The 24215-nt window shown below is 43.8% G+C and overlaps 1 protein-coding gene across 2 annotated transcripts in view; it reads left to right on the plus strand.

Annotated features, from left to right (window-relative positions):
• LOC115171051 (G protein-activated inward rectifier potassium channel 1-like) overlaps positions 1–22751 on the plus strand; it is a 38436-nt gene extending 15685 nt beyond the window's left edge. The window contains exons 2-3 of one of the 2 annotated variants that reach the window (XM_029727516.1): positions 9130–9346; positions 21857–22751. In XM_029727516.1, coding sequence (XP_029583376.1) covers positions 9130–9346; positions 21857–22503 — 864 coding nt within the window. In that variant the 3' untranslated portion in view covers positions 22504–22751. The remainder of the gene's footprint in view (positions 1–9129; positions 9347–21856) is intronic. The other variant, XM_029727517.1, reaches the window with a different exon arrangement.
• Positions 22752–24215: the final 1464 nt, after the last annotated feature.

Consider the following 24215-nt stretch of genomic DNA (forward strand, 5'->3'; position numbering starts at 1 on the left):
GTATGGCAATTACTTTTGCTTTCAACTCTAACATGGAACCCAAACCGGCTGCGAGCGTGCGCCATCGTGCATAAATGTATTTTGTTCCCCCACACCAAACGCAATCACGACACGCAGGTTAAAATATCAAAACAAACTCTGAACCAATTATATTAATTTGGGGACAGGTCAAAAATCATTAAACATTTATGGCAATTTAGCTAGCTAGCTTGCACTTGCTAACTAATTTTTCCTATTTAGCTAGCTTGCTGTTGCTAGCTAATTTGTCTTGGGATTTAAACATTGGGCTGTTATTTTACCTGAAATGCACAAGGTCCTCTACTCCACCAATTAATCCACACATAAAACGGTTAATCGAATCGTTTCTAGTCATCTCTCCTCCTTCCAGGCCTTTTCTTCTCTTGACTTTATATTGCGATTGGCAACTTTCATAAATTACGTGCATTACCGTCACCGACCTATTTCGTCTTTCACTGACCCACGTGGGTATAACCAATGAGGAGATGGCACATGGGTACCTGCTTCTATAAACCAATGAGGAGATGGGAGAGGCAGGACTTGCAGCGCGATCTGCGTCAGAAATAGAACTGACTTCTATTTTAGCCCTTGGCCCTTGGCAACGCAGACGCTTGTTGACGTGCGGGTCCTGTAGATAACACATTCCAAGGAATTATTACATGGGCCACTAATATTTAATCTATGACAGGATTGCCTAACCAGGCTTGATCTGTTGCATCTAACTATGTTATCAATAAACAGCACACTAAACATTGTACTCACTGCAAACTGGACTTGTAGTTAAAACTTGTTGGGATCTGGGGAGGGGTCCCCCCCAGACATTTCAACCAAGGTATAGGATCGAAGTGTTGGAACCTTGGATTTGGGAATCCACCTTTCTTTATGAGTCTTAAACTAGACACAGAGCAAGTGTTTCAGACTTAAATAGCACTTGTCTGTAGCCTACCTGGTGGCGGACACATCCGGGCCTCTCTCCAACAACTAAACAGGCCAAGCTACAGAGCTCAGCCATTTTACTATTAATTGAAACTCTAATTCGTTAAGCGTTCCTTTTTTTAAAAACATGAATAGTAAGTTTTAACTGACAACGTGATCATTGGAAGGACCGCAATGTTTTTTGGAAACGTGGGAGTTTATTATGGTGTGATTGTCTTGGTTGCACATAGGACAGGTTTCAACTTTAGTAAATTACAAGGTATAGACATCGCTCAATGTATGGTGTGAGCGGGTAATTATAGAGCAAACCATTTAGCAAACCCACTTTGATAAATATCCTGACTTGTATAAGAAATGGCTGCAGACTCTACCCCAACGTTTTAACTGTCCTGCTGTGTTCCAGGGTAAGGGGTGCGTACTGGCGGCAGAGAAGTCAGGCGCAGGAGAGCAAAAAACTGATTTACAACGGCGCAGTTTAATAATAAAAACCACCGTTAACAGAACAATAAATCAAATGGGTACAATACCCGTCACATGCCAGCATAACGTGCACAAGCACTTACAACAAACAAATCTGGACAAGGACATGTGGGGAACAGAGGGTTAAATACACAACATGTAATGAGGGAATTGAAACCAGGTGTGTGGGAAGACAAGACAAAACAAATGGAAAATGAAAAGTGGATCAATGATGGCTAGAAGACCGGCGACGCCGAGCGCCGAGCGCCGCCCGAACAAGGAGAGGAACCAACATCGGCGGAAGTCGTGACAGCCAGTCGAATTGGACCGATTTACAAGTTTTCTCTCTGACAATCTGATTGTCATAAGGTTCCATGACTTTGTCCACACAGGGCCTCTGAACACACAAAATACATGTTGATGATTTTCATTAAATTTGGGGTGTTTTATTTAACTTTTGTACACCTGTGGTGCTTCGGGTCAAAAATGACCGGTCATTGGAAATGAATGGGTGAGACTACAATTTGTGTTTAAAATTGAGTTCAGTCACATGCCCATTCATCAGATGGACACACTTCCTCTCCCAGACCCCCACATGCATGTGTGATGGAGCACACACACACCTCACTCCCCTTCTTGGCTTCCATGGCAACCCCCACAAGAACCTTTCCCCAATAGAATCTTTCTCCCACAGGAACCACACCTGTTGGCATTCTCACAATCTCAACATTGTTTCAATAATATAAACTTTTCTCGCACCTCTGGTATATAAAGCTTTTTTGAGGTCTTGCTCAAAATTCATTCTGTGGCAGCACAATGACTAAACGATATACTGTATGTGAGGCTGTTGATCATATCTTTGATCATGACACTGGTGAGGAGGAGAGAGTCCTTGTTAAACTTTGACACAAAGTAGTCTGTGATAAATAGCACAATATGTTTCATCTGAGTATTTGTTATAGTCAAAATAATCCATACATTATGCTTTTTTAACTCAAAAACAAGTTGTATGAGCTCAGGTCAATGAGGCCTACAGGCCATAAATAGCAAATAGAAGTTCAAAACTTGTAATGTTCACAAGAACTTAAGTTGATAAAAAGATCTAACACAACATTAGGTGATAATATATGTATTATTATGGATTTATAGTCAGCTATAATGGGGCGGTCATTTTGGAACGGGAACACAGAATGAATTAACATGAAACGAACTCAACAGGAGGGTTAAACTCAAAATGTGGTTGCCTGGAGTGCAGACGTTCAGATTAACTGTAATTCTGACATAGCCGGTAGACTGCTGCAATGTAATCTCAAACATGTTTATAATATTTCACCTTTTTAATCTTGTCTGGTAATCAGTTGTGTTAGATTTCTGACTGAGTTATGAGTTTGTCCCGCCCCTCCAATAGCCAGTGGCTGGCTGGGTGGCTGCTTGTTGATAGGCTACACAGGATGGTCTAAGGCAGTGGTTCCCAAACTTTTTGTTGTCGTTGCCATCATTGTAAGCCTGCCACACACACTATATGATACATTTATTAAACATCAGTTTTTGTAACAATCCGGCTCGTAGGAAGTGTCAAAGAGCTCTTATAGGACCAGGGCACAAATAATATAATGAAAATCAATAATTCTCTATTTAGCCATCTTACATAAAAAAACATTTGTTCATCAAAAATTGTGAATAACTCACCACAGGTTAATGAGAAGGGTGTGCTTGAAAGGATGCACATAACTCTGCAATGTTGGGTTGTATTGGAGAGTCTCAGTCTTAAATCATTTTCCGCACACAGTCTGTGCCTGTATTTAGTTTTCATGCTAGTGAGGGCCGAGAATCCACTCTCACATAGGTACGTGGTTGCAAATGGCATCAATGCCTTAACAGCGAGATTTGTCAAGGCAAGAAACTGAGCGCAGCCCAATCCAGAAATCTGTCAGTAGCTTCTGATTAAATTGTCACAGAACCGCTTGTTGCAATTTCGATGAGGCTCTCTTGTTCAGATATCAGTAAGTGGACTGGAGGCAGGGCATGAAAGGGATAACAAAGCCAGTTGTTTGTGTCGTCCATTTCGGGAATGTACAATGGCTTGCAAAAGTATTCACACCCTTGGCATTTTTTCTGCCTTACAACCTGGAATTAAAATTGATTTTTTGGGGGGGGGGGTTTGTATCATTTGATTTACACAACATGCCTACTACCACTTTGATGCAAAATATTTGTGAAACAATAAATGTGATTGGATGTTAATTGACATTGTTTTGTTATTTTGCTGAACACTACATAGTTTAATTGTATTTTCGGCAGTGAAACGAGGCTACTCAGGCGAGACAAACCTCACCCAAATGTATAGCCCCGTTGGAAAATAGAAATGTACTGTTTGAAAATGTGAAGAAAAATGTTATTTTTTTTATTTAAAAATACACACTTTTTATATAATATATACACAATTGTTAAAACATTTGGGGTCACTTAGAAATGTCCTTGTTTTTTTAAAGAAAATACTTTGTCATTACAGTTTTTTCCAACTGCTTACACACGTTTTCAAAACTGTCTCCCTTTTTCAAAACTCTACACACAATTCCCTAAACTGCACACACAAAATGCAAAATGCCTCACATCTCCTTCAAAATGTAACACTGCATTCAAAATGCCATAAACACATGTCAGAATGAAGCATTTGCATCAAATGGCAAACACTGCTTTCATAATGGTACATTTTTGGATATACCATGTAAACACTGTTGTTCTAAATCTAAAGCTCTTTGGTCTTTCATAGGCTTATATCTACATTTCAATACAATGTTCTACAGTGAAAGTAATCTGCTGAGAGGGGTAACAAGTACACTGTAAACACCAATGCAATGTAGAAACAGAAAATATTTATTAGGCCAAACATTACTGTTGTATAAAGTAGCATACAACAAAACCATAAACATGTAAACCAAAAGTATATTCTTTAGAATACAGTAAAGAACACAATTGTGTGTGTGGGGTCCCTTCTCAGCACCAGGCTGAGAAGAATTTCTCTATGGAATTTAGAAAAGGTGAATATGGGGGTAGGTACAAAACTACAAATTGTGGATGGGTGGCAAACCAGTTTTGGACCAGAACAGCCTGGTGAAAACTAACATTGTCCCATAAAACCACAAATCTAGCAGGCTCCTGATCTGGATCAGGGACAAGCATTGTGTAAATTGCATCCAGAAAAGTGAGCATATGGCCGGTGTTGTATGGACCCAGTGTGGCATTGTGATGGAGGACCCCGTTTTGAGTGAAGGCAGCACACATAGTTATATTACCCCCACGCTGTCCAGGGACATTGGTAATTGCCCTCTGTCCTATTACATTTCTTCCGCGGCGCCTGGTTTTGGTGAGGTTGAAGCCAACCTCATCCACATAAATAAACTCATGGCGAATTACATGGGCATCCAACTCCAATACTCTGTAACAGACAAAAGGATATACAGATGAGTAAATATGGTATGTCTGAACTACTGGAAGTAGTGTAACATACATACCTCTACAAAGTCATGCCACATATTCTTGACTGTCAGAGTTTCTCTCAAATGGCACCTTGTAAAGTTGTTTCATCGTCACTCGGTGCCGTTGGAGGATGCGTTGTATGGTCGACAGGCTTACAGCATTGATGTTGTTAAATATGGTGTCATTATTCAAGATATGCTCTCTTATCTCTTGAATCCCAATTGCATTGTTGGCCAAAACCATATTTATAATTGCAGTCTCTTGTACATCTGTAAACAAGCGTCCTCGTCCTCCATGATGTCTTTGCCTTTCCACTCTGTACAGAATTCAAACACAATACGTGTTCAGCATAGGAACTGTAAACAATGTACAAAAAAAAATGTAGTACAGCATGATAACCAACTTCATTCATTCAATCCAGTGCAGTAAATGGATGGCTTAGAGTTACAAATGTTTATGCAATACTATGCAGTCATACGTATTTTACAGTATATTACTGTAATGCTAAAATAGTCATTAGATAGTTGCATACCTGTTCTCATTTCTGAAGGTTCGAATTATGGACGCCACTGTAAATCGACTCAAGTTGGGCTGGACTCTCTGTCCAGCCTCTCATGGTCAAACCGTGGTTGATCACAAGATCAACAAGTGTTGCCCTAATCTCATCAGAGATGGCTCTCCTTCCTTCTCTTCTTCGCCCTCGTCCTCTTCTTCCTCCTACTCCTCCTCCAACTCTTCGTCTTTGAATTTGTCCTCGTTGTTGTCCCCTGCCTCTCCCTCCTACTCCTCTTGCTCTCTGTCCATTGTTGGCATCCATTGTTCAAAACAGGGAATCTGACCTTTGACCTATTTATAGGCCTATACTACAGTAAAGCAGTGATTGGTTAGTGATCAGTTAAGCAATTAGTGTTTGCACATGTGAGGAGTGTGTGTGTGACCTGGTGAATAAGTGTAGCATTTTGATTGGTTGTGTTTGGAAAAGGAAAGCAAGTCACTTCCTGTTAGATTTTTGTGTTTTAGGTAGAGAATTGTGTGTAGTGTTTTGAAAAAAGTGTTTTATGCAATTGACAACTGAGTCAAAGGCTGAGAAATAGCTTATGGTTTTGGATATTTGGTGTGTAGTTTTGTACTTTGAGTGAGAGGTTTCAAAAATTGTGTGACATGAAAAGATTTTGTGTGTAAGCAGTTGGAAAAAAATGTAAAATAACATCAAATTGATCAGAAATACAATGTAGACATTGTTTATGTTGTAAATGACTATTGTAGCTGGAAACGGCTGATTTTCTATGGAATATCTACATAGGCGTACAGAGGCCCATTATCAGCAACCATCACTCCAGTGTTCCAATGGCACGTTGTGTTAGCTAATCCAAGTTTATCATTTTAAAGGGCTAATTTATCATTAGAAAACCCCTTTGCAATTATGTTAGCACAGCTGAAAACTGTTGTACTCATTTAAGAAGCAATACATCTGGCTTTCTTTAGACGAGTTGAGTATCTGGAGCATCAGCATTTGTGGGTTCGATTACAGGCTCAAAATGGCCAGAAACAAATAACTTTCTTCTGAAACTCATCAGTCTATTCTTGTTCTGAGAAATTAAGGCTATTCCATGCGAGGAATTGCCAAGAAACTGAAGATCTCGTACACGCTGTATACTACTCCCTTCACAGAACAGCGCAAACTGGCTCTAACCAGAATAGAAAGAGGAGTGGAAGGCCCCGGTGCACAACTGAGCAAGAGGACAAGTACATTACAGTGTCTAGTTTGAGAAACAGACACCTCACAAGTCCGTAACTGGCAGCCTCATTAAATAGTACACGCAAATCACCAGTCTAAACGTCAACAGTGAAGAGGCGACTCCGGGATGCTGGCCTTCTAGGCAGAGTTCCTCTGTCCAGTGTCTGTGTTCTTTTGCCCATCTTAATCTTTTCTTTTTATTGGCCAGTCTGAGACATGGCTTTTTCTTTGCAACTCTGCCAAGAAGGCCAATTTCTACTTAGGGACATTGGCACGTCAAAAGCACATTGTCAATGCTCCCATGTTAGACACTCTTGATGTCATGGGCCCAAGGACTAGAAGTGAGGTATATATAATATACTGTGCTTACACATGTCAAATATTACTGCCCACTACAGGTTCTATGGTTTGGTCTGGAAGTACTGGAAATGCTCTTGAGATTCATATAGCAGGTAGGAGGCAGGATAAGAGGATCCTAAAACAGCAACAGCAGTGTGTTGAGTGGAGGAGTGGGACTGTGTGGGGATGCAGGGTGTGTGTGTGTGTGTGTGTGTGTGTGTGTGTGTGTGTGTGTGTGTGTGTGTGTGTGTGTGTGTGTGTGTGTGTGTGTGTGTGTGTGTGTGTGTGTGCGCGTGTGTGTGTGTGTGTGTGTGTGTGGCAGAGAAGAGTTAGAATTGAGGTGTGTGTAGGTGGTGAGGCAGACACATCATCCCAATTATCAGGATGTTGTGATAAGAAACAGAGATGAGAAAACTGCAGTAACAATCTTTCCCTCAGTTTTGGAGACTTACTGTACAGAGAGAGAAAGAATGTAAAAAAAAAAGAAGAAAAACATAAAAGAAAATTCAGATTGTGTCCTTCAATGTGAATAATAACTCTCCGAAACAGTGGGAATAGAAACAATTCTGCGACTCTCCACACTCAGTTGTCCTTCGATTTGAAACACAAAACCTCAATGTCTGACAAACAGCATGTCTTAAATGGCCAATCAGCAGTTGCTACATCCATTTTTGGACATGAATTAATTATATATTCCCCTTGAGTCTTGAAGAATATAACTGATGAGCTTAGTTTAACTGCCGTACCCCATCAGAACTTAAAATATACGCCTGTTTTACTCCAATGTTTGTAAACCAAATAAATGTAAACAAACACTGTATAGCCTCATAAATTGGTTAAAACTCTCATTTTAATATCATGGATGGTCAGTCCCTGCATCAATAGCTCTGTCTATGAATTTGAGAATGAATCCAGCCCAATCCTTCAGTTTTTTACAGAAACAGTGGTGGGGAGCCGGCTTTGTTATGGTTTTTGCTGATTGGCCCATTCATGTTCATTAACCCTCTTATTTTCCTTACGGAAAATTCCAGCAGCTGCATTGTGCACAGACTTACAGATAGAGAGAGATACAGAGAGGGGTATAAGGAAAAGAGACAGGGGAGGCAGAGGGAGACACAGAGAGAGAACTATCAGAGAAGGCTTCAGAAAGAGTGAGAGAGAGAGCGAAAGAGACAGAGAGAGTTAAAGAGAGGAGCCCAGCTCAGCTTAGCTTAGACAGCTGAGAGCCCAGCGCTGTGCCCTGTCTTCATCTGGGCAATGAAATGCTTCTGTACCAGTTAGCACATCGCAGGCTGGGTCTGTCTAAACAGGGTTTTCTCACCACCTCCTCATCTAACCCTCGCCAGGCCCACTGCAAATTAATGTGAAGGGTCAGGCTTGCTACTGACCTGGGTTCTGTGTCACAACCGGCCGTGGCTGGGAGTTCCATAGGGCGGTGCACAATAGGCCCAGCGTCGTCCGGGTTAGGGAAGGGTTTGGCCCGGGGGGGGGGGGGGGCTTGACTTGGCTCATCGCGCTCTAGCGACTCCTTGTGACGGGCCGGGCGCCTGCAGGCTGACTTCAGTTGTCAGTTGAACGATGTTTCCTCCGACACATTGGTGCAGCTGGCTTGCGGGTTAAGTGGACAGGTGTTAAGAAGCGGAGTTTGGTGGGTCATATTTCGGGGGACGCATGGGTTGGAGATAAGGGGAGGGGGATGGGATGGTGTGCTGGGTGATAAGAGAAAAGAGGTACATTGTGCTGGAGGCCATGGCACCTAAAACATAAATGTTCTATCACTTATCAATGTATGCACCCCCATGTCCTGAAATGTTCCTATATTACTTTTGGCTGCCTACTTTGTTTTGGTTTATGTGCTGTCCACTCACCCACCTCCTGAAGGGAAGAAAATAGGAACTGAACAACAAGACAAACAGCATGTGGTGGTGTAGAGGAGATTGATAGGCTCCAGGCTACTCTGCTCCAGTCACACTGTTATCTACAATCATCTTAATAGCACTGCAGAGTGACTCCAACAGAGGCCATGGTAGAGTGGAAAAATGCAAGTCTACAGTTTAAAGTCTAAAAAAAACCTCTCTCTCTTTCGCTCTCTTTCGCTCTCTCCCCCTATTTCTCCTTTCTCTCCTCCCCCTCCCCCTCTCTCCCACCCTCTCTCCCAGTCTCGTCAGACCCCGGAGGGAGAGTTCCTACCCCTGGACCAGTGTGAGCTGGATGTGGGTTTTGGGACGGGTGCGGACCAGCTCTTCCTAGTATCACCTCTCACCATCTGCCACGAGATCAATCCTAAGAGCCCTTTCTTTGACCTGTCCCAGCGATCCCTCATGAACGAGCAGTTTGAGATTGTTGTCATCCTGGAGGGCATTGTGGAGACCACAGGTGAAGAACCACTACCCTCTCTCCTCCTGTTAACCCTTTAATCTCTTCTTCCTACCCTTCTCTCCTCGTTTTTCATTTATTATTCTTTCACTAGACTTTCTCCTCATTTTAACCCCTTACTCTCTTATTCCTAAAGAGGCTCCTCCTTTTCAAAGGCCCAATGTAGCCATTTTTATGTCAATATCAAATAATTTCTGGGTAACAATTAAGTACCTTACTGTAATAGATTTACATTCAAATTGGCAAAAATCTTTTTGGGTCAAAAACCTATTTCTCAAGCAAGTTTCATGATGGAAACCAAACTCCCGCCCATTCAAACCTGCTGATTAAAAGGTCATAACACGGGTAAAAAAATGTCACGTATTTAGAGTGGTAGTTTCATCAGCTGTTGTACAATATGATATAAAACACAGGAAAAAACTGAATTTTGACTGCACTGGGCCTTTATTTGATTATCCTTTCACTCCGAGTCCTTTCCTGATCCTTTTCCTCTCCACTCCATTCAGTGGGTTGCTCGTTCCCCTTCTCCACCCTTTGGCTTGCAGTTCTGTTATTCCTCTCTCTCTCCTCTATTATCTAAACTCAAATTCAACTGTATTCTTAACTGCTTATCAGTCTTACATCTTCATGTCAACCTGCCACATATCCCCATGTAATATTTCCATCCAGATTCTGGAGATCGAGTCAGACTAACACATCTCTCTTAATCTCCAAAGCCCTGAAAGAATGTAACAGATATTAGGAATGGTAAACAGAGAGAGCAGTGGAGAGGTGGACTTTGGGTATTGAGGACAGCGCCAGGGAATGGCTTCCTGATTGAATTATGAAGGACATTTTATTACTGCGGGATGGTTTTTATCCCTACCCCATGTATAATAGATAGGGTCATAGATGCGAATGTCACTTAGATAAATAAGCTGGGGGTTCAGCTGAAGTTGTACTATATTTCTCACTGGGCCGAATGCAGGGTTAATTCTGGGATCATTCTGCAACAGTAGGAGACGTTGAACACAACAGCTGTACTGATCTACAGGCAGGCTGCAGGTGTGCTGGGTCACCTACGGAAACAAAAGTGTTTTTCTGTCTTCTACATCGAACAATACGATTCCTCATCCTAATTTTCATACCTAAATAACAGTCTTTGTCTTCTCTGGCATCATTTATTTATTTCTCTGCTGCCTTCTCTTTTTCCTTTCATGTCTCCTCTGTTCTTCTCCCCTCCTCTCTTCTCATTGTCCTGGGCAGAAGAATGAATAGGCTTAGAGGAGGAGGGAGGGATGAGCAGGCAGCATGGTCTGTGCTCTGTTGATAATGTCATTAAGGCAGGCTGCAGCCAAACGTTTAGCCCCTTTTAGCTCTCTCTCTCTCTCTCTCTCTCTCTCTCTCTCTCTCTCTCTCTCTCCTCTCTCTCTCTCTCTCTCTCTCTCTCTCTCTCTCAGCAGGACTGTGGTTCTCTGAGCTGAGGAGCAAAGCAGGGGGCAGCTGAGGGGGTCTGCTCTGTATGAATGAGGTGGCCTTGGAGTCACCCGTGTGGTCCCGTGCACAATGTGACATCCCTTACTCCCCAGAGAAAGACATCCATACCATCCACTGAGAGACAGACAGAGCATTGTCCTGCCATTTGAGAAACCTTCTGTCGCCAACTGATAGCCTGTGCAACTTTCTGGTGTCTGATTGGATGGTTATGGGGTCTCTCTACTACCACACTATGATTGTGCATCAGCTCCTATTCAACTAGAGATGTGTGTTATGTAGGCCTAGTTGTCACAGCTTTCTGACAGGTGTGTGTGTGTGTGTGTGTGTGTGTGTGTGTGTGTGTGTGTGTGTGTGTGTGTTAGATGAAGAGAACCAGTCGTAGGATTGAAAAGTCGCTAGGAGAAGAAGAGGCATTGTATTATGAAAATGGTCCATTTGATTAGTGCCAGTGGAGGCTTTACATAAAGCTCTCTCCAGGGACACGTCGCTCTCTGTCCACCAGCTGTTTGCTCACTTGCTCAGCTGCTTTGATTTTCATTCAAGACCCACAGAACATAACAGACTGTCAGTGTAATTCAGGATACCTGGATGATGATGGGGCGAACTGGCAGGAGTGCCGGGCCCTGAAGCCACATCACTTCCTGCTGCACCTGTATACCTTTCCAGTCATGTAGCCACCATCAATGGGAAAATTATAGCAAATTATTCTATATGAAATATAAAATAACTTTAATTCACTTCAGCTTTGGGTTGAGGATAGTCAAGGGTTTGGGTGTAACCTTAGGCTTAGGTTGTGAAAACCCCTTGGTAGTGATATTACTGTTTCAGTCAAATGTCAGAGAAAGGATGAGTTTTTCTTTCTGCAGTCAGCCAGCTCTGTTTGGGGCGACAGGTAGCCTAGTGGTTAGAGCGTTGGGCGAGTAACCGAAAGGTTGCTGGATTGAATCCCTGAGCTGACAAGGTAAAAATATGTCGTTCTTCCCCTGAATAAGGCAGTTAACCCACTGTTCCCTGGTAGGCCTTCATTATAAATAAGAATTTGTTCTTAACTGACTTGCATAGTTAAATAAAGGTTCATTTTAAAAATTAACTGAGCAATACAGGTCTCATAAGTGGCTATTTTACAAGAGATGAGGTCAAATAAAAACCTGGCTCAAATCAAAAAATCGAATACAATTGTATTTGTCACATGCTTCGTAGATAGCAGGTGTAGACTTACAGTGAAATGCTTACTTACGGGCCCTTTTCCAACAATGCAGAGTTAAAGATCAAAATAATACACAATGGATAACGAATAAAAAAAACGAGTAGAAATAAAATGGCTATATATAGGGAGTGGAAAATAACATGGCTAAATACAGGGAGTACCCGTACCGAGTCGATATGCAGGGGTACGAGGTAATTGCGGTAGCTATGTACTGTACACATACCGTGCCTTGGGAAAGTATTCAGACTCCTAGACTTTTTTCACATTTTGTTAGGTTACAGCCTTATTCTAAAATGTATTAAATTGTTATTTTTTTCTCATCAATCTACACACAATACTCCATAATGCCAAAACAAAAAAACACATTTCTAGAAATATATTAATATCACATTTACATAAGTATTCAGACCCTTTACTCAGTACTTTGTTGAAGCACATTTGGCAGCGATTACAGCCTCGAGTCTTCTTGAGTATGATGCTACGAGCTTGGCACACTTGCATTTGGGGATTTTCGCCCATTCTTCTCTGCAGATATTCTCAAGCTCTGTCAGGCTGGATGGGGAGCGTCACTGCACAGCTATTTTTAGGTCTCTCCAGAGATGTTCGATCGGGTTCAAGTCTGGGTTCTGGCTGGGACACTCAAGGACATTCAGAGACATTCAGTCCCGAAGCCACTCCTGCGATGTCTTGGCTGTGTGTTGTTGTCCTGTTGGAAGGTGAACCTTCGTCCCAGTCTGAAGTCCTGAGAGCTCTGGAGCAGGTTTTCATCACGGATCTCTCTGTACTTTGCTCCGTTCATCTTTGCCTCGATCCTGACAAGTCTCCCTGCCGCTGAAAAACATCTCCACAGCATGATGCTGCCACCACCATGCTTCACCGTAGGGATGGTGCCAGGTTTCTTCCAGACGTGAAGCTTGGAATTCAGGCAAAGAGTTTAATCTTGGTTTCATCAGACCAGAGAATCTTGTTTCTCATTGTCTGAGAGTCTTTAGGTGCCTTTTGGTAAACTCCAAGCGGGCTGTCATGTGCCTTTTACTGAAGAGTGGCTTCCGTCTGGTCACTCTACCATACAGGCCTGATTGGTGGAGTGCTCCAGAGATGGTTGTCCTTCTGGAAGGTTCTCCCATCTACACAGATGAACTCTAGAGCTTTGTCAGAGTGACCATCGGGTTCTTGGTTACCTCCCTGAACAAGACCCTTCTCCCCTGATTGCTCAGTTTGGTTGGGAGGACAGCTCTAGGAAGAGTCTTGGTGGTTCCAAACTTCTTCCATTTAAGAATGATGGTGGCCACTGTGTTCTGGGGGGACCTTCAATGCTGCAGACCGTTTTGGTAACCTTCCCCAGATCTGTGCCTCGACACAATCCTCTCTCGGAGCTCTACGAACAATTCCTTAAAACTCATGGCTTGGTTTTTGCTCTGACATGCAGTGTTAACTGTGGGACCTTATAGAGACAGGTGTGTGCCTTTCCAAATCCTGTCCAATCAATTGAATTTGCCACAGGTGGACTCGTATCAAGTTGTAGAAACAACTCAAGGGTGATTTCGAGTCTCATGGCAAAGGGTCTGAATACTAATGTAAATAATAATTTTTAATACATTTGCAAAAATGTCTAAAAACCTGTTTTTGCTTTGTCATTATGAGGTATTGCTAATGATATTTGTTTTTTAAATCCATTTTAGTACAAGGCTGTAATGTAACAAAATGTAGAAAAAGTCAAGGGGTCTGAATACTTTCCGAATGCATTGTAATAGGCAGTAACAGCAGTGTGTGTGTGTGTGTGAGTGTGTGGGTAGAGTCCAGTGTATGTGCATAGATTCAGTGCAAGAGAGTTAGTGCAAAAAAGGGACAAGGCAGGTAGCCATTTGATGAGTTATTTATCAGTCTTGTTTAGAAGTCTTATGACTTGGAGTTAAATTCTGTTCAGGGTCCTGCTGGTTTCAGACTTGGTGCAGTGGTACCGCTTGCCGTGCGTTAGCAGAGAGAACAGACAATGACTTGGGTGGCTGGAGTCTTTGACAATTCTTTGGGTCTTCCTTTGACACCACCTGGTATAGAGGTTGTGGATGGCAGGGAGCTTGGCCCCAGTGATTTACTGGGCCGTATGCACTACCCTCTGTAATGCCTTGCGGTCGGATGCCAAGCAGTTGCCATACCAAGTGGTGATGCAGCAAGTCAAGGTGCTCTTGATGGTGCAGCTGTATAACCTTTTGAGGATCTGGGGCCCTTGTCATCTGAGGGCCCATCTTTTCACCCTCCTGAGGGGGAAGAGGTATTGCCGTACCCTCTTCACGACTGTGTTTGGACCATGATAGATCCTTTAGTGATGTGGACAAAGGAACTTGAAGCTCTCAACCTACTCCACTACAGCCCCGTCGATGTAAATGGGGCCGTGCTCAGCTCTCCGTTTCCTGTAGTCCACAATCAGCTCCTTTGTCTTACTGATATTGAGGGAGAGGTTGTTGTCCTGGCACCACACTGCCAGGTCTCTGACTTCCTCCCTATAGGCTGTGTCATCGTCATCGGTGTCATCGTCATTGCCTTCCACCGTTGTGTCGTCTGCAAACTTTATGATGGTGTTGGAGTCGTGTGTGGCCACGCAGTCGTTGGAGAACAGGGAGTACAGGAGGGGACTAAGCACGCTCCCCTGTGGGGCCCCCTTGTTGCGGGTCAGTGTGGCAGATGTGTTGTTGCTACCCTCACCACCTTCTGGGGCGGCCCATCAGGAAGTCCAGGATCCATATGCAGAGGGAGGTGTTCAGTCCCAGGGACCTTAGCATAGTGACGTGCTTCGAGGGCACTATGGTGTTGAATGCTGAGCTGTAGTCAATGAACAGCATTCTCACGTAGGTGTTCCTTTTGGTCAAGTGGGAAATGGCAGTGTGGAGTGCAATAGAGATTGCGTCATCTGTGGATCTGTTGGTATGGTATGCGAATTGGACTGGGTCCAGGGTGTCTGGGATGCGGATGTTAACGTGAGCCATGACCAGCCTTTAAAAGCATTTCATGGCTACAGATGTGAGTGTTAAAATGGCGCCGAAAAAGAGGGCTGCCTCACTTCTAGTCCTTAGGAAACTTTGCAGTATTTTTTAATGTATTATTTCTTACATTGTTAGCCCAGAAAATCTTAGCTGTTATTACATACAGCCGGGAAGAACAATTGGATATTGGAGCAGCGTCAACTTACCAGTACTACGACCAGGAATACAACTTTCCTGAAGAGGATCCTTTGTCCATACCACCCAGGGTATTTGAACTGATTCCAGAGGCCGACCCAAAACAACGCTGCTGGAGGAGAGGGAGTCGGACTTCGGAGATGTGCACACCACCCACCGCTTCCGAGTGTATTACTCGCTAATGTCCAGTCCCTAGAGACATCAGGGATTGTAACATACTCTGTTTCAGGGAAACATGGCTCTTTCGGGATATGCTGTCAGAGTCGGTACAGCCACCTGGATTCTCAGTGTATGGCAGCATTTGCGCAAACCTGAAAGAGTGTACCACCTCATTTAACCATGGCAAGGCGACTGGGAATATGGCAGAATACAACAGAGTAGTCATTCACTCCTGCAAGGCAATCAAACAAGCAAAATGTCAGTATAGAGACAAAGTGGAGTTGCAATTCAACGGCTCAGACACAAGACGTATGTGGCAGAGTCTACAGACAATCACGGACTACAAAAGGAAAACCAGCCACGTCGCGAACACCAATGTCTTGCTTCCAGACAAAGTAAACACCTTCTTTGCCTTCACCTTCGAGGATAATACAGTGCCACCGACGCAGCCCGCTACAAAGGATTGTGGGCTCTCCTTCTCTGTGGCCGACGTGAGTAAGATATTTAAACGTGTTAACCCTCGCAAGGCTGCCGGCCTAGACAGCATCCCCAGCTGCGTCCTCAGAGCATGCGCAGACCAGCTGGCTGGTGTGTTTACAGACATATTCAATCTCTTCCTATCCCAGTCTGCTGCCCCCACATCCTTTAAGATGGCCATCATTGTTCCTGTACCCCATAATGCAAAGGTAACTGAACTAAATTACTATTGCCCCGTAGCACTCACTTCTGCCATCATGAAGTGCTTTGAGAGACTAGTCAAGGATCATATCACCTCCACCTTATCTGTCACCCTAGACCCAATTCAATTTGCTTACCGCCCCAATAGGTCCACAAACGATGCAATCGCCATCACACTGCACACTGCTCTATTCCATCTGGACAAGAGGAATACCTACAGTGGCTTGCGAAAGTATTCACCACCCTTGGCATTTTTCCTATTTTGTTGCCTTACAGCCTGGAATTAAAATATATATTTTTTTTTTTGAGGGGGGCTTGTATCATATGATTTATACAACATGCCTACCACTTTGAAGATGCAAAATATTTTTTATTGTGAAACAAACAAGAAATAAGACAAAAAAACTGAAAACTTGAGCGTGCATAATTATTCACCCCCCAAAGTCAATACTTTGTTAGAGCCACCTTTTGCAGCAATTACAGCTGCAAGTCTCTTGGGGTATGTCTCTATAAGCTTGGCATATCTAGCCACTGAGATTTTGGCCCATTCTTCAAGGCAAAACTGCTCCAGCTCCTTCAAGTTGGATGGATTCCGCGGGTGTACAGCAATCTTTAAGTCATACCATAGATTCTCAATTGGATTGAGATCTGGGCTTTGACTAGGCCATTCCAAGACATTTAAATGTTTCCCCTTAAAGCACTCAAGTGTTGCTTTAGCAGTATGCTTAGGGTCATTGTCCTGCTGGAAGGTGAACCTATGTCCCAGTCTCAGATCTCTGGAAGACTGAAACAGGTTTCCCTCAAGATTTTCCCTGTATTTAGCGCCATTCCTTCAATTCTGACCAGTTTCCCAGTCCCTGCCGATGAAAAACATCCCCACAGCATGATGCTGCCACCACCATGCTTCACTGTGGGGAGGTTGTTCTCGGGGTGATGAGAGGTGTTGGGTTTGCGCCAGACATAGCGTTTTCCTTGATGGCCAAAAAGCTCAATTTTAGTCTCATCTGACCAGAGTACCTTTTTCCATATCTTTGGGGAGTCACCCACATGCCTTTTCGCGAACAACAAATGTGTTTGCTTATTTTTTTTCTTTAAGCAATGGCTTTTTTTCTGGCTACTCTTCTGTAAAACCCAGCTCTGTGGAGTGTATGGCTTAAAGTGGTCCTATGGACAGATACTCCAATCTCCGCTGTGGAGCTTTGCAGCTCCTTCAAGATTATCTTTGGTCTCTTTGTTGGCTCTCTGATTAATGCCCTCCTTGCCTGGTCCGTGAGTTTTGGTGGGCGGCCCTCTCTTGGAAGGTTTGTTGTGGTGCCATACTCTTTCCATTTTTTAATAATGAATTTAATGGTGCTCCGTGGGATGTTCAAAGTTTCAGATATTTTTTTAGAACCCAACCCTGATCTGTATTTCTCCACAACTTTTTCCGTGACCTTTTTGGAGATCTCCTTGGTCTTCATGGTGCTGCTTGCTTGGTGGTGCCCCTTGCTTAGTGGTGTTGCAGACTCTGGGACTTTTCAGAACAGGTGTATATATACTGAGATGATGTGACAGATCATGTGACAATCTTTTTTTTAAACAACTAATTTTTTTCATTTCACTTCACCAGTTTGGACTATTTTGTGTATGTACATTACATGAAATCCAAATAAAAATCCATTTAAATTACAGGCAGCAACAAAGAGGAAAAACGCCAAGGGGATGAGTCATTTTGCAAGGCACTGTATGTAAGAATGCTGCTTATTGACTATAGCTCAGCATTCAACACCATAGTACCCTACAAGCTCATCATTAAGCTTGAGGCCCTGGGTCTCAACCCTGCCCTGTACAATTGGGTCCTGGACTTCCTGATGGGCCACCCCCAGGTGGTGAAGGTAGGAAACAACATCTCCACTTCGCTGATCCTCAACACTAGGGCCCCACAAGGGTGCGTGCTCATCGACCTCCTGTACTCCCGTTCACCTTCAACTCAATCATCACGTTTGCAGACAACACAACAGTAGCAGGCTTGATTACCAACAACGACGAGAGTCTACAGGGAGAAGGCTCAACATCAACAAAACAAAGGAGATGATCGTGGACTTCAGGAAACAGCGGAGGGAACTCCCCCCTATCCACATCGACAGGACAGCAGTGGAGAAGGTGGAAAGTTTTAAGTTCCATGGCGTACATATGACTGACAAACGGAAATGGTCCACCCACACAGACAGAGTGGTGAAAAAGGTGCAACAGCGCCTCTTCAACCTCAGGAGGCTGAAGAAATTTGGCTTATCACCTAAAACCCTCACAAACCTTTACAGATGCACAACTGAGAGGATCCTGTCGGCAGGGCTCTCCAGAGGGGGGTTGCGGTCTGCACAACGCATCACTGGGGCAAACTACCTGCCCTCCAGGAGACTTACATTACCCGATGTCACAGGAAGGCCAAAAGTATCATCAAGGACAACAACCACCAGAGCAACTGCCTGTTCACCCCGCTACCATCCAAAAGGCGAGGTTAGTACAGGTGCATCAAAGCTGGGACCAAGAGACTGAAAACAGCTTCTATCTCAAGGCCATCAGACTGTCAAACAGCTACCACTAGCACAGAGAGGCTGCTGCCTACATACAGACTTGAAATCATTGGCCACTTTAATAAATGGAACACTAATAACTTTAATAATGCCACTTTAATAATGTTTACATATCTCACATTACTCATCTCATACAGTTGAAGTTGGAAGTTTACATACACCTTAGTCAAATACATTTAAACTCAGTTTTCCACAATTCCTGATATTTAATCCCCATGAAAATTCCTTGTTTTAGGTCAATTAGGATCACCACTTTATTTTAAGAGTGTCAGAATAATAGTAGAGAGAATGATTTATTTCAGCTTTTATTTCTTTCATCACATTCCCAGTGGGTCAGAAGTTTACATACACTCAATTTGTATTTGGTAGCATTGCCTTTAAATTGTTTAACTTGGTTCAAACATTTCGGGTAGCCTTCCACAGGCTTCCCACAATAAGTTTGGAAGTATGCTTGGGGTCATTGTTCATTTGGTAGACCAATTTGCGACCAAGCTTTAACTTCCTGACTGATGTCTTGAGATGTTGCTTCAATATATCCACATAATTTTCCTACCTCATGATGCCATCTATTTTGTGAAGTGCACCAGTCCCTCCTGCAGCAAAGCACCCCACAACATGATGCTGCCACCCCCCGTGCATCACAGTTGGGATGGTGTTCTTCGGCTCGCAAGCCTCCCTGTTTTCCTCCAAACAAAAAGATTGTCATTATGACCAAACAGTTCTATTTTTCTTTCATCAGACCAGAGGAATTTCTCCAAAAAGTATGATCTTTGTCCCCATGTGCAGTTGCAAACCGTAGTCTGGCTTTTTTATGGCGGTTTTGGAGCAGTGGCTTCTTCCTTGCTGAGTGGCCTTTCAGGTTATGTCGATATAGGACTCGATTTACTGTGGATATAGATACTTTTGTACCTGTTTCCTCCAGCATCTTCACAAGGTCCTTTGCTGTTGTTCTGGGATTGATTTACACTTTTCGCACCAAAGTACGCTCATCTCTAGGAGACGGAACGCGTCTCTTTCCTGAGTGGTATGACGGCTGCGTGGTCCCATGGTGTTTATATTCGCATATTATTGTTTGTACAGATGAACGTGGTACCTTCAGGCATTTGTAAATTGCTCCCAAGGATGACCCAGACTTGTGGAGGTCTACAATTTTTTTTTGAGGTCTTGGCTGATTTCTTTTGATTTTCCCATGAAGTCAAGCAAAGAGGCACAGATTCTTATTCCATTCTTTACTTAGATTTGTGGGTATTAGGTGTTTGTTGGGGAATTGTTAGATACGACTTGTTAGATATTGCTGCACTGGAACTAGAAGCGCAAGCATTTTGCTGCACTCGCAATTACATCTGCTAACCATGTGTATGTGACCAATACAATTTGATTTGATTTGAGTGATACAGGGCGATAGTCATTCATAAAGTTTACCTTAGCGTTCTTGGCACAGGAACTATGGTTATCTGCTTGAAACATGTAGGTATTACAGACTTGGTGAGGGAGAGGTTGAAAATCAGCGCATGCTCAGAGTATGCATCCTGGTAATCCATCTGGCCCTGTGACCTAGTGAATGTCAACCTCTTTAAAGGTCTTTCTCACATCAGTTAAGGAGAGTTTGATCACACAGTCCTCCGGAACAGCTGGTTCTCTCACGCATGGTTCACTGTTGCTTGCCTCGAAGCGAGCAAAGAAGGCATTTAACTTGTCTGGTCGGCTCATGTCACTGGGCAGCTCGTGGCTGAGTTCTGTTTGTAATCTATGATAGTTTGCAAGCCCTGTCACATCCGACGAGGGTCAGAGCTGATATAGTAGGCTTCGATCTTAGTCTTGTATTGACGATTTGCCTGTTGGATGGTTCGTCGAAGGGCGTAATGGGATTTCTTATAAGAGTCCGGGTTAATGTCTCGCTCCTTGAAAGTGGAAGCTCTAGCCTTTAGCTCAGTGTGTATGTTGCCTCTAATCCATGGCTTCTGGTTGGGATATGTATGTACTGTTGCTGTTGGGACGACGTCGCCAATGCATTTATTAATGAGGCACCCAGAGAAGGCTGTGCTCAGGATGATGCTTCGGTCATTATCTGACTGACTCTTAGAGACCTTTTTAAATAGGACCAGGATGTAATGTAACCAACCACCTTTTCATATAGGACTATAGAACATCATGCAAACAGCAATACCAGACTACCCTTTCCTTGGCTACAGGTGCTACATGTTTTATTTTTATTGATGCATGGGTGCTGCAAATTCTGCTATAATGTTACTGCTCTTTACTTAGGATTATCATGTTTTGTTTATGGTAGACTAGATTCAACTTATTTATATGAGTAAGGCTATTAGTACCATTGATAGGAGTGATGTGAGTCGAGGCGAGGACCCAAGGCTCCTGCAGCATCAAGGTATAGATCTGGTAAAGGTGGTGTTAGAAGATTCCTTATTAGCCTGAGCAGAAATAAACAACTGGTAATTATAACTAAATGCATTACAACACTGATCAAAGGGATGAGTCACCTTTGGCCTCTAGTGATTGCCATGGATACAAAAGAACAGCTGTAGAATCAGGTAGGATGTGGTTTCATTGAGACAGAGCTAGATATAGAAAAGAAAAGTATCCAGCTATGACTCTCAGCCTAGAACGACTTGCAGCCAATATGTCCTTTAGTCAGCTGTCTCCATCAAGCTCATTTGAGCCAATGGCCCCACACTCTGCAGAGGCAGAGGGTTGTAAACAGTGAGTGCAATATCTGTTTGTCTCAGGGTCAGCCTCAGCCATACCTATTAGTGGAAACGGTTCGATGAGTAACAGTGCCGTGGCCATTTTTATGAGCCATCAGAGGAACGGAAAACGTCTTCCAGCTAGATTTACGGGCGCATCAGTATTTAAATCTCCCCTCTATGGCAAGAGTGAGGGAGGTCTGTGCCAAAGCAGGTCTGTGTCAGGGAAATTGCTTTTTTCTCATGCTGTCAGACAACAATTCAAAGACTGAATTGTTTCCACACATGCTGAGAGTGGAAAAGAAAGAAAGAGAAGGGAGATGGAGGGAGAGGATGAGATAAGCAGGAGGGGGTTGGTTGCTGCATCATTTTTTCCTTTCTTTCATGCCTTACTGTTTGATGTTAACTGAACTCTACAGTATTTTCATCATATTTATAAAAAATGACAAAGCTATTTAACACCTGTGTTTGTGCTGCCTAGTCAATGCTAGAGACTGAGTTTCACTTTTTAATTCTCTCTCTTTCTCCCTCTCTCTCAGGTATGACGTGTCAGGCGCGGACATCGTACACGGAGGATGAGGTGTTGTGGGGCCACCGCTTCCTGCCCGTCATGTCTCTGGAGGAGGGATTCTTCAGGGTGGACTACTCCCAGTTCCACAGCACTTTCGAGGTCAACACCCCACCCTACAGCGTCAAGGATCACGACGAGAAGTCCTCCCTGCCTTCGCCCCTCTCCACCCCCACGCTGGGCGAGAGCCACGGGCACGCCCGACGTGCCCGGGTCTTCTCTGTGGACTGCATCAACACTACGGACCGGGAGGAGCGGGCGGGGCAGTCCAGGCTGCCCAGTAAGCTTCAGAGGATGAGCTCGTCTGGGAAGGAGGACCTACAGAGGAAGGTTCTGATGCTGAGCTCCCAGCACTCTGAGAAGGCCTGCAGTACTGGAGACCTGCCTCTCAAGCTGCAGCGTCTCAGCTCCTCCCCCGGCCCAGAGGCTGCAGCTCGGCTGCAGCTCAAGGCCTTGAAACTGGGCTTTGAACCTATGACCCAGTCCACTGGAGACCTGCAGCTGCCCCCCACCCCAGCCCCCGTCCCCGCCCGCATCCACACCCCTCTGCCCTCAGGAGGGGGCCGACCAGAGGACAACCTGCCGGCCAAATTACGCAGGATGAATGCTGACCGCTGAGGTCATCATGACCAGACTTTGCATGCATCCCAAATGGAACCCTATTTCCTATTTAGTGCACTACTTTAGAACAGGGCCCATAGGGGGCTCTGGTCAAAAGTAATGCACTTTGTAGGAAATAGGGTGTTATTTGGGACACATCCCCAGAGTCTAACTTCTCTTTGACCACACATCAAACTATGGAGAGAGGGAAAATGGAATGTGACTGAATAAACTGAAAGACAATGATATGTAAGGGAAAAAAACTATGACGGACGGTGTGTCACTATTTCTGTTTTTTCAAACACAATCTTTACTGGAATTACTGTGATTTTTGGGTGTTTTATAGCAACAGTGTTCGTACTGGTCACACACACACACACACACACACACACACACACACACACACACACACACACACACACCACACACACACACACACACACACACACACACACACACACACACACACACACACACTAATCTGTCCATCATCACACACACACTCTAAAGAATTGTGCATGTATACAATCAATCCATCTGAATGCACTGCATACCCACTCTCTTAGTTTTAAACAAATAAAATATATTTAAGATGATAATATGTGGTGTACCTGCAACTTCCTTTGTCTATAGTCTAGTTTCCATCAAAGGGAACATCTACTTAGCTAAGAAATGGAGTCAAAATGCAATCTAACTTTTTGTTATTATTCATAATTGGGGAGGTATGTTATAGTAATCTGCTACTCATTAATTTACATAGCACCTTTGTTTTTACATTTAACAGGTTGTTGATGGCCTAATCTTAGCTGCTTGTGCGAAACACTTTCTATAACAGTTCCATAACTCCTTTGAACAGAGTGAGTCCGACACAGTGGATAATGGACTTTGCTGATACCAGAGAAAACACAGTCTTTGTCCAAATGGCACCCTACAGAGGCTTGTCCTTGGTGGTGATTGGCTGGTGTTTGGGAGCGGAGGATGGGGAGGATGAGGAGTGAAACAGTGGAGGAAGTGTCCACCCCCTTCAGACGGGCAGAGACAAGCAGCATGGCTAAACAGACAAACAGACATACAGACATACAGACACACACACACTCTTTCAATTGACTTGTAGCCCATTGTAGCTGAAAGGAATTGTGATTATTATATAGATTAGGATATACATTAGTCACAAGACTTCTCTCACAGTGAAGTCTTTGGCACGCTGGTATAAATGATTCGGGAGGAATGCGTAATAGTTTTCTTTACTGAACCCAAATGACGGTGTGCCGTGTAAAGGCACGGGGACGAAGACCAAACAAACACGTAACAAAAACACAGGGTTGAAACCCAAACAAAAGAGCGAGGAGTACATCGAATAAATACACAGGCGCACCATGATTAACGCACGGGACGAGACCCGTAATCACCTGCGCAATCCACAAGGGCACGAAAGCCCAAAACACACAGCACAGGTACTCACACGCACCAATGGACATTGTAACAATAATCAACCCCCAATGGAAACCAAAGGGCACATATATACAAATACTAATCAGTGGAAATAGGGGACAGGTGTGCGTGATGAAAGTTCCGGAGGGATCCGTGACAGTCTTCACTATAAAGTCCAACGGCAGACTTTAAGGACAGAAGCTTTGAAATGGACACAACCTTTTACTCTTCCGAACAAATGGAGAGGAAAAGTGGAGAGGGAGAGAGCAAGGGAGGAGGACAGAGAGAAAAGAAAGAGT

This window comes from Salmo trutta, chromosome 32, assembly GCF_901001165.1.
Source record: "Salmo trutta chromosome 32, fSalTru1.1, whole genome shotgun sequence".
In the NCBI taxonomy this organism is placed as follows: Eukaryota; Metazoa; Chordata; class Actinopteri; order Salmoniformes; family Salmonidae; genus Salmo; species Salmo trutta.